At 40.6% G+C, this 16482-nt stretch overlaps 3 protein-coding genes across 3 annotated transcripts; 1 reads left to right on the forward strand and 2 right to left on the reverse strand.

Annotated features, from left to right (window-relative positions):
• Nucleotides 1-342: 342 nt before the first annotated feature.
• Nucleotides 343-1709, forward strand: LOC120426767 (transcription factor Sp8-like). The gene has a single exon (XM_039591542.2). It carries the CDS (start codon nt 922-924, stop codon nt 1663-1665), a length of 744 nt encoding a protein of 247 aa, XP_039447476.1. The 5' UTR covers nt 343-921; the 3' UTR covers nt 1666-1709.
• A 4478-nt stretch (nt 1710-6187) lies between these two features.
• On the reverse strand, nt 6188-8107 carry LOC120426771 (N-sulphoglucosamine sulphohydrolase). Its single transcript, XM_039591544.2, has 2 exons — nt 7789-8107; nt 6188-7730 (listed from the first exon to the last, which is right to left on the reverse strand). Exons 1-2 carry the CDS (start codon nt 7877-7879, stop codon nt 6307-6309), a joined length of 1515 nt encoding a protein of 504 aa, XP_039447478.1. The 5' UTR covers nt 7880-8107; the 3' UTR covers nt 6188-6306.
• A 1554-nt stretch (nt 8108-9661) lies between these two features.
• On the reverse strand, nt 9662-14473 carry LOC120426774 (uncharacterized protein DDB_G0289917-like). Its single transcript, XM_039591548.2, has 2 exons — nt 13271-14473; nt 9662-10328 (listed from the first exon to the last, which is right to left on the reverse strand). Exons 1-2 carry the CDS (start codon nt 14361-14363, stop codon nt 10294-10296), a joined length of 1128 nt encoding a protein of 375 aa, XP_039447482.1. The 5' UTR covers nt 14364-14473; the 3' UTR covers nt 9662-10293.
• Between the last annotated feature and the right edge of the window lie 2009 nt (nt 14474-16482).

The raw sequence follows: 16482 nt of genomic DNA on the forward strand, positions 1-16482 counted from the left end.
AACTTTTTTGAAAATAGTCGCAGACTCAGTGAATTGCTCACATACGAACAATTCACAAAATTTGTAATAAATAAAACTGATAACTCACAACCAACTCAAAATCATCAACATTCATAAAACACAGGAATCAGGAAACAAAAAAAAACTTTTCAAAAAAATATTTTGATTCGAAAATTTCGCATAATCGGCATACCACGAGCATTCAAAGCCTTGAAACGCTGGTGCAATTTTTAAAGTTTGAGCTGGTGTGAAAACGACGATGGACGATGGATGAACCAGACCCAAAATAGGGACAAATCTAGAAATTTGTTTTTGAGCATTGATTGTACCGATCTTTTGCGCGTGGGAGAAGTCTTTTTCCAAATTTCCCTTTCAGTGAAACTTTTGTTGCGAAGATTTTTCCGAGATAAATACCCACATCCACTAGAAAAAAACAATTGTGGTCTCATTCATCCAAAGTTGTCACTTCTCCTCATTAGAAGCTCATCAATTTGTCATCTTTGTATTATTTTCCCTTTGAAACATCCATCTGGTTTTTGTTGCCTTGTTCTGTCTGGCAAATGGAGAAATTTTATGGATGAACAACGCGCAAACACGATAAGCGCGCCCAACGCCACGTTGGCCGTGTCCTTTCTTCTTACTCCTGTTTTAGTCGATTTCTAGTCATTTTGCGCCACTCTGCGCGATGATCATCGATCGCTGCTGGAGCGCCAAGCTGACGCGTTTTCGAAACGCGGTGAACATTTCCAGAAGCGCTCTGGTTTTATCATTCCGTTATCAGGGTCTTCTGCATGGCATGTATCAATTACATCCGGCGACACGTCTGGGTCAATCCCGAGAAGTTATCTGTCCGCGGGTGACGCGACGACGGTCTGCCACGATCAGTCGCGGTTCGACAGCCAACCATCGCGGCCAGGAGCAATGGATAACTTTGACGTTACGACGGAGGACTTCCTGGCGAATGGATTTTACCAGTTCTACACCGAGTTCAACGAGGATTCGTTCGACGTGTTTCAACCGGAAGATCATCGCCTGTTCGCGGAGTCGTTGGCGATTGAACCTTCTTCGGAGGTCGTTGACCCCGCGAGTAGTGACCACCCAGCCAAGGACGTCGATCTGGAGGTCAACGTCGAAAACTTCATCCTTGAGTACAGCTGCGTCGAGTTCAGCCAAATCTGGGAAAGCGACTTCAAGCTACCGGAGCGCACCTTCCTGTGCGATGAGTCGTGCGCTCGATTTTGCAACCCTCAACCGGTGGAACCCGCTGAGCTCATCAAACCGGAACCCCCCACCGAAGAGCAACCCCAAAGCTTCGTCTGCCCGTTCGACACGTGCCGCAAGGTGTACGCCAAGCCGGTCCACCTGAAGGCGCACCTGCGGCGCCACATCGGAGACAAACCGTACCACTGCAAGTGGCCCAGCTGCAAGTGGCGATTCTCGCGGTCCGACGAGCTGGCCCGCCACTTCCGGTCCCACTCGGGGGTGCGCCCGTACGGGTGTGATTTTTGTCCGAAGAGTTTCTCCCGGTCGGACCACCTGGCCAAGCACAGGAAGGTGCACGAGCGCAAGTTTGCGGCCGGCAAGTGCAAAGGCGTGTGGGTCAACCTGCCCCGGGGACGGCCCGGACGGAAGCCGAAGAATGCAGGCGGTGGGGGGAAGGGGTGACACGGGAGGCTCTGTAGGGTTAGTAAAAGTTTCGTGCAATAAAAACAGTTTTGTTTATCAGTTTTATTTTAGAAGGGAGCGTTCTTTTATTACGTAACGCAAAAAATCGGATTTTTAGACCCCCTCCCCTCCCACGTAATAAAATTTCCATACAAATTTTTAAAATGTTTTATGGAGCGTAACACGGCCTCCGACCCACCCCCCACTGCGTTTTTTTTTATTTTATTTTTTTTTTATTTTTAAGGACCCTCCATCACACCCCCACACCAAAAAGCTCATAATTGAGCCCCCTGGTAGTGGTCTCCTTAAATGCTCAGCTAACAAAAGTTAATGTTAAGGACGAAAGCAAACTAAATTTAAGCTGAGAACATTGTTTTACAAAGAAATGCTAATATTGGTGGGCAATGAAGAATAACTACTGCTAATACTAAGGTGAAATCCCAGTGGAAAAAAGATTTCCTTTTAAGGGATCCACAAAACTAAAATAAATGAAAATAGCTCGACTAATAACAAGAAATATAACCTATTTTATGTATTCGGTGTTAAGTGTATTCTATTGGAACAGTTCGTGTAACTTATGTTTTAAATGCTGTTTTAATCTGATTTTGAAAATGGAGGTGCTAGTGGTTTGTTTCAAATCAAGGGGAAGTGTGTTGTATTTAGTAGGACCAATGAATGATATGCGTCTTTGACCAAGGTTGGTTGAAGCTTGCTCACGTCGCAGGTGGTCATTTTGTCTAGTTGAATGAAAATGTGGTGCACTTGTTAAGGTTATGTTATGGTGCATTACAGGATTATTTAGAAGATTGTGCACAAATACTAATGTTTGGTAATCCCTTAGGTAATTCAAAGGAAGTATTGTATGAGATAATTCGGAATACAGTTGTAAAGTTGGGTACAGTAATGGTTTGTAAAAAATTGTTTTGAGACAGCGATTTTGGAGTGTACGAATTTTCTTTAATGAAGTACTGGAGGCATAGCCCCAAGTTGACACAAGGTGATTCAGTTGGGAATGAAAATACGCAAAATAAAATTTTAATAGAACATGCCGAGGAACAAAATTTCGCACTCGCCAAAGCATGCCACATAAAGGGGCCAATTTCTTTTCAACGTGATTAACTTGGTATGCCCAGGAAAGTGTCGGGTCTAAGTGTATTCCCAAATATTTAAAGCAATTTACTTTTTCAATTTCTTGATTCCCTAGTCTTGGATGTTCGTGTTCCGTTATGACTTTACGAATTGAATGAAATATCATGTACTTGGTTTTACTAAGGTTTAACGACAAAAGATTTGCATCAAAGAAATTTTTGAGTACTCCCAGATCAGCCTCAATTGATTCAATTATTGTGTTAATATTTTTATTTGGATAAAATAGAGCTGTATCGTCGGCAAATAACCTAGGAGTACCGCATAACTGTAATTTCCCTAAGTCATTGATATAAAGAAGAAATAGCAAAGGGCCAATGTTGCTGCCTTGTGGCACACCAACTCCAATTGTTTGATTAGAACTGCGGGCGTCATTAATTGCAACAAATTGCTTACGATTTGACAAATAACTTTTAATTAAATCATTGGCAAGGCCTCGGATGCCATACATTTCAAGTTTTTTTAAAAGAATGTTGTGATCTAACGTATCGAACGCTTTCTTGAGATCCAAAAATAATGCGCCTACAGATTTTTTAGAGTCAACTTCTTTAATTATATCATCAACCAATTCAAGTATCGCTGTTTGTGTGCTTGATCCCTGCCTAAATCCGTACTGAAATTTATACAATATTTTTCTTTTTGACAAGTGTTTAACTAACCTATTGACAAGAAGTTTTTCAAATATTTTATTAAAAACTGATAAAGTAGAAATTGGTCGATAGTTATTACAGTCGTCAGGATCACCAGCTTTAAAAACCGGTATAACTTTGGCAATTTTCAAACATTCTGGATATTCTCCAGTAACCAACATCAAATTAAAACATTGTGAGAGAATTTGAGCAAAAATACCACAATTTCTCTTAAGAATATTCACAGGAAAATTATCCGGCCCGCAACTTTTTTTGTTCTTGAGAGATTTTATTAAAGTAATAACTTCAATTTCATTGGATGGCCACAGTACAATTGTGTGATCAATTCGACTTAAGTTGTTAATTGGATTAGAATTCAAGTTCCGTGGTATGTTCCCTGCAAGTTGACTACCAATATTGGAAAAGAAGTTGTTGAATACTTCGCAGACTTCAGCATCGTTATTTGTTCTTGTCCCATTATTAACCAAGCAGATTTTGTTGTTTTTCTTCCCTACGCCAAATACAACCTTAATATTACTCCAAAGCTTTGAGTGATTAGTAACATTCAGTAGTTTTTCATAATATGATTTCTTACATTTCGTTTTCGTGTCATCTACTTTCTGAGAAATATGTTTAAGCATGTCTTTCAAGTGTTGATTAGTTGGGTTTCGTTTGACTCGTTTTATGTAATTGTTTTTTATTTTGCAGAGCGTCCATAAATCGAAAGTCATCCAGGGGCAGTTACCCTTAACGGTTATTGATTTTTCAACAGTTCGTGTATTTTTTTCCAACAGTGAATTATAAGTTGAGGTGATCAACTGTAAGGAATTACTGACATCTGTAACATGATCAAAATTGTTGATAAAGTTATCGAAAGCGTTATTAAGTTTTCTGTGGTTTACAATAGTTTTACTCAATTTAATTTTTTCTTTATCGATTGGTAATTTAAAAGAGGAAATAATTGGTGAATGGTCACTTAAATAATGAGAAATTGTATCATTTCGCAAACAACATGAATCATCTACTTTACACAGCACGTGATCCAAAATGTTGCCACTTAAAGGTCTTGTGGGGACTGTATTCGAGCAAATATAATTATACGATTCCAGTAATCTTAGATATCTATCAGAAATGTTATGGAGTGCCCTGTTGATAGGTATATTAATATCTCCCACAATAATACATGAATAATTTGCAGGTGTACAACTTAAAATATTTTCCAGGTAATCAGCAAATCTCCCATAATCGAAATTGGGTGGCCGATAAACTCCATGAATATGGTAAAAGTGCCCTTTTATTATGAGTTCAATTTGAATGTGGTGAAAGCCATCGATACAAACATTTTTCAATAATTTACTTGTAGAATTTTTATGTACAAAAACTGCTAAACCTCCATTAGATTGATCTCTAATCTAATCTAATCTAATCTAATCTAATCTAATCTAATCTAATCAGACCCTAGCGCAGCCAATCTTTCGAAGGGATCCTGGAGAGTGCCTTAGGTGTTCGAACAACAACACAATTCTGAATCGACAGGGGAGGAAGAAGCGTGGGGACACACCACCATACGCTCCGAGATTGTTTAGCTGTATTCGTTGGGAACACCATGCTAAGAAGGTTTGGTACTCCGGGACCCTCTGGGATGGGACATTGTATTTCCACGAATGCCCTGGACACTATTTGCCGTGGTTATAGCGCCACAACTCGCTCTCTGTAACAGTATTCCTAATTCCAGTCCAAGCTCACCAAGTCGTCATGGCCTATTGGTTAGGATTTTTGCTTACCAATCCAAAGGACGGGGGAACGAACCCCGGCTCGAGCGACTTAGATTTTTCGTTCATATTCATCATTTCAAATTTATGTGTTCTTAACTTTCTCGTTTGGAGCAGATGGGCATCGAACCCAGAACCATTCGCTTACAAAGCGAACACCGTAACCAGTCAGCCACGGCCGCTCCTAACTAAACCTCCATTAGATTGATCTCTACCTGAAAAAAAAATGAATTATAATTGGGAATCTCATAAAGTGCACAAAAATCATTTTTCAGCCAGGTTTCGCCTAAGACAACTATATCAACAGAAGTTTTACTGCTGTCCAAGGTTTGCAAAATATCATCAAATTTGTTAAGATCATTGATTGCTCTAACGTTCCACTGTAGTATTTTAAAAAACTTATTTTCATTCAAAGAGTAGCTTGCGTTACGTAATAAAAGAACGGTCCCTCACTTGTTTTTTGTTCAACGTATCCAGGTTTTTAAGCGAAGATGGCGTTCGAATTGTGAACGCCCGAAATGTCAAAGTCATGCAGTGGTACAACATTACGAAAAAAGTGTGCTATGGCATGACAGTCACATTGTTTGCTAGTGTTGGTGCTACTGAGTGATTCTGACATTTCGAAAGTTCACAATTCGAACGCCATCTTCACTTAAAAACCTGGATAGCATTAGCACAGACAGATTGTCTGTGGTTTAAGTGCAAATAAAAACATAAAAGTTGATGTACAAACATAAGGGGATTGCATGTATTCTTCACAAGTTATCAGAATTTTACGAAAAAAGTTTTTTTTTAAAGTGGTAATTTTTTCCTGTGGAGCTGCGTATTGGCGTATCTTGATGTAAACAATATAATTTTTGCTCATTAAAAAAGTGCCTCCCAAATCAGCAATTAAAAAATTACATTATTGTTTTCACTCATGGATTTCTTTCAAGTCAAATAAATAAACCATTTTTTTCTAAAAAATTCTTGAAAATCCAAAGTTTATAAAATCATTTAAAAATTTCAACAGATTCCAACACCTAAACTCTAATAAATTCAGCTAAAACTAACATGCAAAATAGAGGTACAAATTCTTGAGTATTCTTCACGCCTCACTGGCCCAAACTAAAGCAGGTCGCATTGTTCTCAAACTCACCGGTATCCAGCAGCACCCCGCCCGGCATACACCGGAACGGATCCTCCGTCGCTTCCTGCCACTTGGCCAGCCGCACCCGCAGCCGCTCAAACACCTCCTTCACGACGGGCTTCCCGTGGACGTTTTTCCGCTCGGCCGGATCCAGCTTCAGGTCGTACAGCTCCCACTCGGGCCGTTGGTAGTACTGGCGCAACGACTTGTACCAGCGCAGATCCTGGCCCTGGCGCGTCCGGTTCAGCATGTCTTGGAAGGTGGGCGACACGAAAAAGTCCTGATCGATCGGGAACGGCAGCTGGTAGTTGAGGTTGTGGATCAGTTTGTAGCGCTTGGTGCGGACGGCCCGCATCGGGTAGGCCATCGTGATCTCGTGGTAGGACTGGGACGCGAACACGACGTGATCGGGGTCGACCGGGGGTTCGGTGTAGAGCAAGGGGAGGAGGGATTTGCCGGTGAGAGGGTTTGGGGGGTTGGATTCTGGGTAGGACAGGTTGAACCAGTCCAGGAAGGTTGGAACCAGGTCCAGGTGGCTGGTCATGGAGTAGGTCACTTCGTTGCGGCGACTCTTTGGGTCGGGGGATCGGATGAACATTGGTTCGGCCATGCCGGGGTCGTACAGGTTGGTTCTGGCAGCAGGGAGCGGTGGACCGTTGTCCGAAGTGTAAACTACGAGCGTATCCTGCTCCAAACCAGCGTTCTTCAGTTCCTGTAGAACCAGTCCAATGCCTTGATCCAATCTGGAGATGGTTGTGTACTGGGCGGCGACGTCCCTCCGAGCAGGTTCCGTATCCGGCACATAATACGGCAGAATCAACTCGTCCCAAACGTAGTAAATTGGGTGCCAATCCGGGATCAGTCCCATTCCCTCCTCTCCGGAACCCCACCGTTCACAGAACGACCCGTACTGAGGCGTAATGTGACCGCATCGGTGCGGGTCGTGGAACGAAACCATCAAAAAGAACGGATTGTCCTTGGCGTCCTTCAAAAACTCCCTCACCAACAGTTTAATGTTGGTTATATTTCGTCCAACCTGATTCACCGAGAACTGCTCCTCAGTTCTCTCATAGTCAAACTTGAAAACCTCGCCCGGGCCAACGTGCTTCTTGCCGATCAACCCAGTACGCACACCGGCTTCACCGAGAATCGTCGAAATACTGCGAACCCGTCCCAGCGCGTCAAAATTGTGCACTCCGTTGTGCAGGCCGTACATCCCGTTCTGGTGCTCCGGCATCCCGGTCAGAATCGACGCCCGCGACGGCGAACAGCTGCTGACCGAGGCGTAAGCATTGTTGAAGATCAAACTCTGCTTGGCGAGCGCGTCCAGGTACGGCGTCTGCACGATCCGGTTCCGGTAGGCTCCCATCTCGAAGCCACCGTCGTCGGCTGAAAAATTGCCAAATTCAACCAACTACTCAAAACCAGAGCAAATTCTCTAACTTACCCAGCAAAAAGAGAACATTTTTATGCGCCAAACTAACGGACACCACGGTGCAGAACCAAATAAAAACACGGAACGGCCACGGCAGCGCCATGGTCGTGTCCGACGTGGGTCGGAGAACCCTAAATTTTTAAAATGGAAACCAGCACGGCAATCACGGAGACTTTTTGGACTTTCACTTTTTGTGACGCCGTGGGAAACTGTCTCCGGAGTCTTTCACTTTTTTGGCTGGCGGCCGGAGATCTGCTTATCTCCGCTGGTTTCATCTGACTGAAGGAGGAGGAGGAGGTTGTGTGATGAAAAACAGAAATCGAGCCGCTAACAGCAAACAGCAACAACAGCAACAAATGAATGACAGAAGTAAAACAAAAATGAGTAAACAAATAAAAGGCCTTTTAATGGAACTGTGAGATTACATAGAGACAAATTTGGACAAAAAGTATATTTTTTTAGGTAAAAAATATATTTCTGGAGTTGTTTTTTGAAAAGGTCCAATTAACCAAATTTTCAGTTTTTGCTTTTTGGGTGTTTTTGAACCCGCCTTGAGTCAGGGGTATTAAAAACACACAAAAAGCAAAAACTGAAAATTTGGTTTATTGGACCTTTTCAAAAAAACTCCAGATTTGTATTGCGCAAATCTCACTAACTTGGACTTCGCACTAAATTATTGCTATCGATCGCACTACTGCGACGTGTCAAACTGGCTTGGAAAATTTTAATTTTCTCAAAAATGATCAGAGCGAGCCAATAGAGTAAACTACGTGCGTATGTATTGCGTGTACGTACACGAAAATAAAGTGAGGTTAAATTTTGTCAGGCAGCAAAATCAAATGGTACGCTAGTGTGCGTACACGAAACGTCATAAACAGACTGGTGGCAAGCTTGTCAAAAAGTGAACCTCACTTTTGACAGTCCATATAGGGTGAATGCTCCATAAACTGGTTGCACAAAATAGGGTATACAAGCCATTTATAAGTAAATTTGAAAATAAGTTTATTTAATATTTAGGTTTGTAATTTGAAATTGTTATTTATTGTCTAGTTATTTTTTTTTTGTTAAGACCGAGCCATGCGGTAAGGCTTCCGCCTCGCAAATGGGAGTTCAGAACCCGGTGCGGACCAACCAGTGTTGCGTTCCTCACGCGCTCACGCGCTCGTGAGCGCTCACTTTTCGCTCATTCGTGAGGAGGAGCGCTGCGCGAGCTAGCTCACGTTTGCCCGCGCTCACGTTTGCTCCGATTTTTTCAGCTCGCGTTTGCTCCACGCTCGCGCTCGCGCTCATATTTCGCTCACGGAGCGCTCATTTTGGACGCGTCGCTAATCATTTAACGTTTTTGAGAAAGTTTTTTTTTTCAATTCTAGATGATTTTTTTGCGTAAGGTGCAGTAGGGCTGTGGAAATATGACTTTGTGAACAAATTTTATGATATATGAATTGGAATAGCTTATTTTCATCAATCATGTTTTTAAATAAAAGGTTGGATTCGCAAGGGTCAAATAATTTTTTAGACATAAAGTTGAATGTATAAATATTTTAGAGGCCTTATTGTATCAGAGAGAGGCGGAGGGGTATAGACGCCTAAATAAAAGGGCCTGTAAACCTTAGAAAATCTTACAAAACAATGAATTGATTCAAGAAAATTTATGCTTTGGTAAGTTCGATTCAAGGTTAAATGCTTGGTTGATTAAAATATAACATTAAACTGTTTTTATGTACCTAATCGGTGTTTTGACTACATTTCCAGATTGCGGGTCAGAATGAGCTACCATTAAAAAAAAAATATTCCGTTTATTAATTCCGTTCAGTGATTCAGTGATTAGAAACGGCTAGGGGAGTTTGGGGTAATGTGGATAAAACGTACGCTGGGTGGGGAGAGATCGGATGCAAGTCGAGATGAAAGAATAACGCACGTCTTGTATGTTGCACTGGTGAACAGCGAAAGAGAGCGCGACAACCGTCGCGATGTCGTTTTATTCATTTTCTTTGTGAGTGTATTAGTGTTACATTTTTAGTACAGTTGTTTGGCCCAAGGCCCGTATGCAACAACTCCTTCCCCTTTCGGAAGTTGTTTCTATAGTCTAAGATTAAACTAAAAATATTTTACAATTCACTGTTTCCAAAGTAAAAGAATTCACTTCTAATGCTAACAAAATCAATTCATTTTAATTCTGATCAAAATACATTTCTCTTTATAAATCCGAAATCGCAATTCAACGACATAAAAAAATAACAAAATTAAACATATTTAAATTCGAAATCCTGTTTAGGTTTACGCAAACGTTTTGACCGTCTCAAGCACACTTCCGGCAATTGAGCCGCATCGACTTTTCTTTTTCTGGCCCTAGCCAGCTCGGCGTTCGAGTATCCACGGAAATCTCCATCCTCGTCTGCGCTTCCGGACGCTCTCAGCGTCGCTGGTTGCTCCAGGTTCATGTTTGCACCGGATGCCGTCGGAATTAGGATATTTGTCCTCGCTTCCTCACGAGCCCGGTATGGTCGCAGCTGATCTCTATGAGCGAGGATTTCCCCGCTTCCAGCCAACACCTGGAAAACGTTTAGAGAAAATTTCTTAATAAAGCTTGCTTTAATCCATCTATTTGGTATGCTATTTTTGTTATTCTTGTACCACACCAAATCCCCAGCTATCAGCTCATCTAATTCGTCCTTTGACGTCTTTCTGATTGCTTTTGGTACCTCTACCACTTCATCATTTGGGGTTGGTGACACAGTTAAAAATTGTTTATAATGCTTTTTGGGATTCAGCAAGTCCATAGCTGTTTTTGGTTTATATAAAAATACTCTATCCGAGGGAAATTGCCCACTACTCGTCACAATGTTATTACGATAATTCATTAAAAATAAGTTAATCTGATCCTCCAAATCAACGCTATCCAAATCCGGATCCAACAAAAACTTTTTCAAAACATCCTTAGTTGTTCTCACTAGCCTTTCGGCTTGTCCATTGCTTTGTGGATTATAAGGTGGACTTTTCATCACCTTTATTCCTTGCCTCTCAAGGAAAGAAGTGAAAGAATAAGAGTTGAAAGGAGGACCCCCGTCTGATACCAGAACATCCGGTAATCCAAATCTCGCAAAATACGATACCAATTTCTTCACAACCTTTGCACAATCCGTGCCCCTCTTCATCCATTCTACTTCCAACCACTTCGAAAAAGAATCAACAATCAACAAAAAAGTATGATTGGAAAAGTAGAAGAAATCAATGTGAATCCTACTAAAAGGTCTAGTCGTAGGTGTCCATTGAGACTCAATCTTAGTTTTTGGTACGACAGTCATACTTGCACAGACGTCGCACGTAGAAACATAATTTTCAATGTCTTTGTTAATCCCAAACCAATAAACCTGCTTCCTTGCCAGTTGTTTCATCTTAACCATCCCTGCGTGGTTGGCATGCAAAAGCTTCAAAATCCCGCTTTGCATTTTACGTGGTATAACCACCCTGTCTTGGTACAATAAGCACCCATCGACTTCTTCCAAATCACTTTGATTTGCGTAAACGTCCAGTAAGCGTTTGTCAATCTTTTGCGGCCATCCAACACGCAGATAGTTCATAATTTGCTGTAAATAAACGTCGTCAACTGTTGCCTTAGCAATCGAAACAGAATCTAAAGGGAACTCCCTACTAAAGTTTATGCTCCGTACAATATCTTGATCTAATTCAGCAGGAACCGACTGCTCCAATGGAAATCTCGAACAAAAATCCGCATTTCCCATTTTCGCAGAAGGCCTATACCGAAGTTCAAACTTATAAATGGAAAGTTCCAAAATGTACCGTTGGAGTCTCGTTACAAAAATCGAATTTTTACCTTCTTTGCCGAAAATACCTAGCAATGGTTTATGATCAGTGTAAGCAATGAATTCTTGTCCGAATAAATATTTATGAAATTTCTTAATTGTACAAACCAAAGCCAATGCCTCCAAGTGAAGAATAGGATATTTCTTCTGCGCGTCATCTAAAGTAAAAGAAGTAAAACTAATCGGTTTTTCAACACCATCAATAACATGAGCAATCACTCCTCCAAGGCCATAGCCCGATGCGTCAGAAACCACAATAATGTCTTTCTTTGGATCATAAAACTCCAAAATATTTGCTTCAACCAAAGCCTGTTTACTGTCATGAAAAGCTTTATCACAATTATGATCCCAATTAAACTTCACATTCTTTCTTAACAAATTGTACAAATAAAACAGCTTTGAAGACATGTTAGGTATAAAACGATTGTAATAATTAATCAAACCTAAGTAAGATTTCAGTTCATTCTCATTTTTAGGAACTTTTGCCTTTTGAATTGTCGAAATTTTGTCTGGACTGGGCATGAGACCTTTCTCACTGATAATATGCCCTAAATATTTCAAATCAGAAACAAAAAACTTGCACTTTTCCCAGTTGACTTTAATATTAGCCATTGCCAAACGATTCAATACAATCATCAACTTTTTATGACAGTTATCCAGGGTTTCTCCCGCAATCAAAACATCATCAAGATAACAATAAACATTTTCAATTCCTCCCAAGACTTGATCCATCATTTGCTGAAATATCGAAGCACTTGGGGAAGCACCTTGTGGAAGGCGATTGTATGTATATAAACCTTTAATTGTATTTATCACCATGAATTTCCTGGACCTTTCCGACAATGCCAACTGCGTGTAAGCTCCCTCCAAATCAAGAGCACAGAAAACCTTACAATTTGCCAGTTTAGCAAATAAGTCACTCGCAATTGGCAAAGGGTAAGTATTTGGAACTAAGACCTTGTTAATTGAAACTTTGCAGTCAATAACCAGTCTTATCTTATTATCCTTCTTCATTACGATTATTACTGGTGAAGCCCATTCACTAGATTTCACTGGAGTAATAACGTTTTCTTTTTCCAATCTGTCCAAATATTCCAAAACTTGCTCCCTTAAACGGTAAGGCACATCATATGCTTTCTTAAAAATCGGGACATTAATCCTTAAAACCAATTCGGCTTCAAAACCTCTGATAGGTGTAGAAAAATCCTTGATAAAAACCTCTGGAAAATCACTCTTAATTTGCTCAATCAACTTGTCACCATTTGGCGCTGTTACTTTGTTTACCTGCTCATTAATTGCTGCATTGTTAGAGAAGAACTGTCTCCACTGTGGAAAGAAAACATCCATCCAGTTTCGACCAAACAAAGGAATAAATTTGAAGTCCGTATCTAAAACAATAATTTTCAAATTTCGTTTCAAACCATTAAGTTGCACTAAAACATCAGTTTCTCCCCAGATCTTCAACTTGTTCCCATTCACAACTAAAAGTTGCTTGTTACTCTTCAGCAAACGCTTATTAAAAAGATTGTAAAATTGCAATTTTCCCATCACAGTCACAGTTGAACCACAGTCCACTTCCATTTCAACAAAAATATTATCCAACAAAACGTTGATCAAACAAGGCTCACTAATCTTATTCAAGGACGCAACACACATACACTGTAATTCACCTGCATTCCACTCCTCACAGTCAGTATCAGATGTGTCGAGATCAACATTCCCACCAGTGCTCAGCCGCCCCATCATGTTAGACAGCTGTCTCTCCGCACCAGTCTCAGCAGACGATCCACCTGAAGGTCCAGCTGACTGTCTACCTGAAGGTCCCGCTCTGTCCTCAGTAACAAAGTTTACCGCTTCCCTTCTCTGGTTCCTCAGCCTGAAGCACTTCCGCTTGATGTGACCCAACTGACCACAGTGATCACACGTCATGCGGGAATAGTCCGTCCTGTATCTGAAGTTATTGTTTCCCCCATTGTAACCATTGTTATTGTTGTTGTAATTAGCATTTCGATTAAAATTTCTGTTGCTGTGTTGAAATCGAACAGTACGCTGAGAATTGTGAGCTCGTGGTGAAATGTGTGCACGTTGCTGATTGTTAAAATGTTCCTGTCTATTGTAGTAATTTGTTCTATTGTAATTATTTCGATATTGCGAGTTCTGTCTATTATTGTATGGGTTAAAGCCAAGTCGCTCCCGAACTGGCCTTCTAATTTGATTGATGTTCCCTGGTGGTGTGTGTGTTCGTGCGTTGATTGCGTGTACATTTGATTTAGCTATATTCCATGTAGTAATATATTTGTCCATTTTAGCAATCGTCAATTTCTCCTCTTTCAAAAGTTGCTCTTTTAAGTCATCGTCAGTTAAACCCACTAAAACCCGATCTAAAATTGCATTATCGCGAAACTCCCCAAAATTGCAAAACTCGGCCTGGAGTTTGACCGCCTGGACAAACTCTTCAGCGGTTTCGTCAGGATGCTGAATCCTCTTGCTGAAACGGAACCGCTGAACCAGGTCCGGTTCAGTCTTATCCAGTTTTTGTTTGAGTTTTTCAACTAATTCTGTATAGGTTGCTTTATCGAGATCAGATTTTTTGTAAATAGTTTTCAGTTCAGAGTATAAGTATGAACCACATAAATTCATAAAGTGAGTTTTCATCAAGTCGTCGGTATACTTGTTGGCTTTAAAATTGTATTCTAATCTTTCAGCCCAGTCACCGAAGGACGAACCCTTTCGGTACTGCTCAATTGTGGAAGCAATGCTCATCTTGTTCTATTTAGAATCACTTTTTTAAACAAAAGATCAAAATTAAAAGAAAAGAAAACACCAAAAATGGCCAAATTAGGCTCTAATAGTTTTCAAAAAAGTCTGCTTAAAAACTCACCACCAAGGTTACCAAACCTTTGCTCCTGGGCTGAAGCACCGTCGTTCTGACAGCAGAAAAGCCGACGCACTTTACCAGAATTCCGGCTCTCCTATACCAGAACTCCGACCTTGTTGAAAAGCACCGAGGATTTCACCCGGAAGTTCAGCAGACAGAACGTGAACGTCCTCCGCCGCCAATAAGCACCTTCACAAACCTTCGGCAAATTCACCGCACTGAATAAATAAAGAAGAAGAACACTCTTAAAATGGGATGAAAATTTTCTATCCTCCTTTGTTCTACCCAGAACAAAAAGAGCTCACACACACGCACACTCTATTTTCTAAAATGTTAAAATGTTAGGACAAACAAAATCACGAACTTGTTCCAACTGTGATACGATCAGTGGAACATGATTTTAAAATAAAGAAAAAAAAGCAAAAGGAACTTATTTGGCTCCAATCGCCCCTACCTTAAGAAACAGCTCAAACAAAAGAATCGTACCGCGTGGCAGCCTTTGTCCTATCCACGCCGACGCCAGCCAACGCCGATAAATTTTGCCAAAATTGCCGACCTCCGCTTCTGCTACTTGCCGCTAACGATTCTCCTCCCAGATTCCAACAGCCACAGCCTACTGCGTCCACTCCGGAACCGTGATCAGCCGGATTTCTCGTACGGAATTCGCTCCACCGACGCCCTCCGAAGAAGCTTCAAAATGGCCGCTTGCTTGGTAGACTCGAGCCGATCACCACTGAAGCACACTGCCGCGAAATTCGCCCCGTACTCTCACAAAAGAACTTCTTTGCCTCGGCAAAGCCGTAGATGATTTGGAGTTATAAAAACGCAAAACGCGTACCGCGAAACGCGATGAAAATTACCAAAATCACTACTTTTTCACCGGAGAAAAAAAAATCCTTGATCCCCGTCGCCACTAAAACGTACGCTGGGTGGGGAGAGATCGGATGCAAGTCGAGATGAAAGAATAACGCACGTCTTGTATGTTGCACTGGTGAACAGCGAAAGAGAGCGCGACAACCGTCGCGATGTCGTTTTATTCATTTTCTTTGTGAGTGTATTAGTGTTACATTTTTAGTACAGTTGTTTGGCCCAAGGCCCGTATGCAACAGTGGACAGTGGGGGTAATTTGGACACCCCTTAAAAAAACACGTTTTCTTCGGATATAAAGTGAAAATGGCAATTTAAGTGATAAGGCTAGTACTAGTAATGGCCTAGGAGTATGGACAAATCAAAAAAATTGGAATAGGTTAAGTAGTTTTGGTATAGTATGTGAAAGTTTCCAAAGGCCGGTTGGCACTGCCTTAAGTTCTAATATTTGAGGGTTGGGAAATAAGGTTTTGCAGAGGTTATATGGCAAAAAAATGGTCATTTTTTGTTTAAGGGGGTTGCTTGGACGATGTCTGAGATATGTACGTATAAAAATTGTGCATTTTATCAATTTTTATCATCAAAAATTGCAATTTATGATAGAACATGCTATGGGGGTAATTTGGACATGGCTTGTGGGGTAATTTGGACATACCTGAAAGTCTACCTGTCAGGTAAAAAATAACTTTCTTGGTTGGTAGGGTTCTTAAAGGGATTTAAAATGTCAAAACACTCAAAAAGGAATGTAAGCAATCAGAACATTCACAAAACCCCTATTTTTTAGTTTAGATAAATTTATTGCAATATTCAAATGGATGAAATTTGATTACTGCACATTTTGCTTTTAGTCAATTTCTGTGACATTTCTAATTTCTATGCTGGTTTACAAAAATATTAAAATTTGAAGGGCTACATGTAAAATTTAAAAAAAATGATGGTTTCAGGATAATTAGTTTTATATAAAGATTGATTTATATAAATCTAAACAATACCTTAATCACTAAAAACTATACTTGTGCCTAATCCAGAATCAATGTTTAAATCATTTCAGAATTAATGATTGAATTATGTATACAACACTGAACAATTTGTTATCTTCCTATTGAATTATAGTTCTATCACAAAATCATTATTTAA

This window comes from Culex pipiens, chromosome 3 (assembly GCF_016801865.2).
Source record: "Culex pipiens pallens isolate TS chromosome 3, TS_CPP_V2, whole genome shotgun sequence".
In the NCBI taxonomy this organism is placed as follows: Eukaryota; Metazoa; Arthropoda; class Insecta; order Diptera; family Culicidae; genus Culex; species Culex pipiens.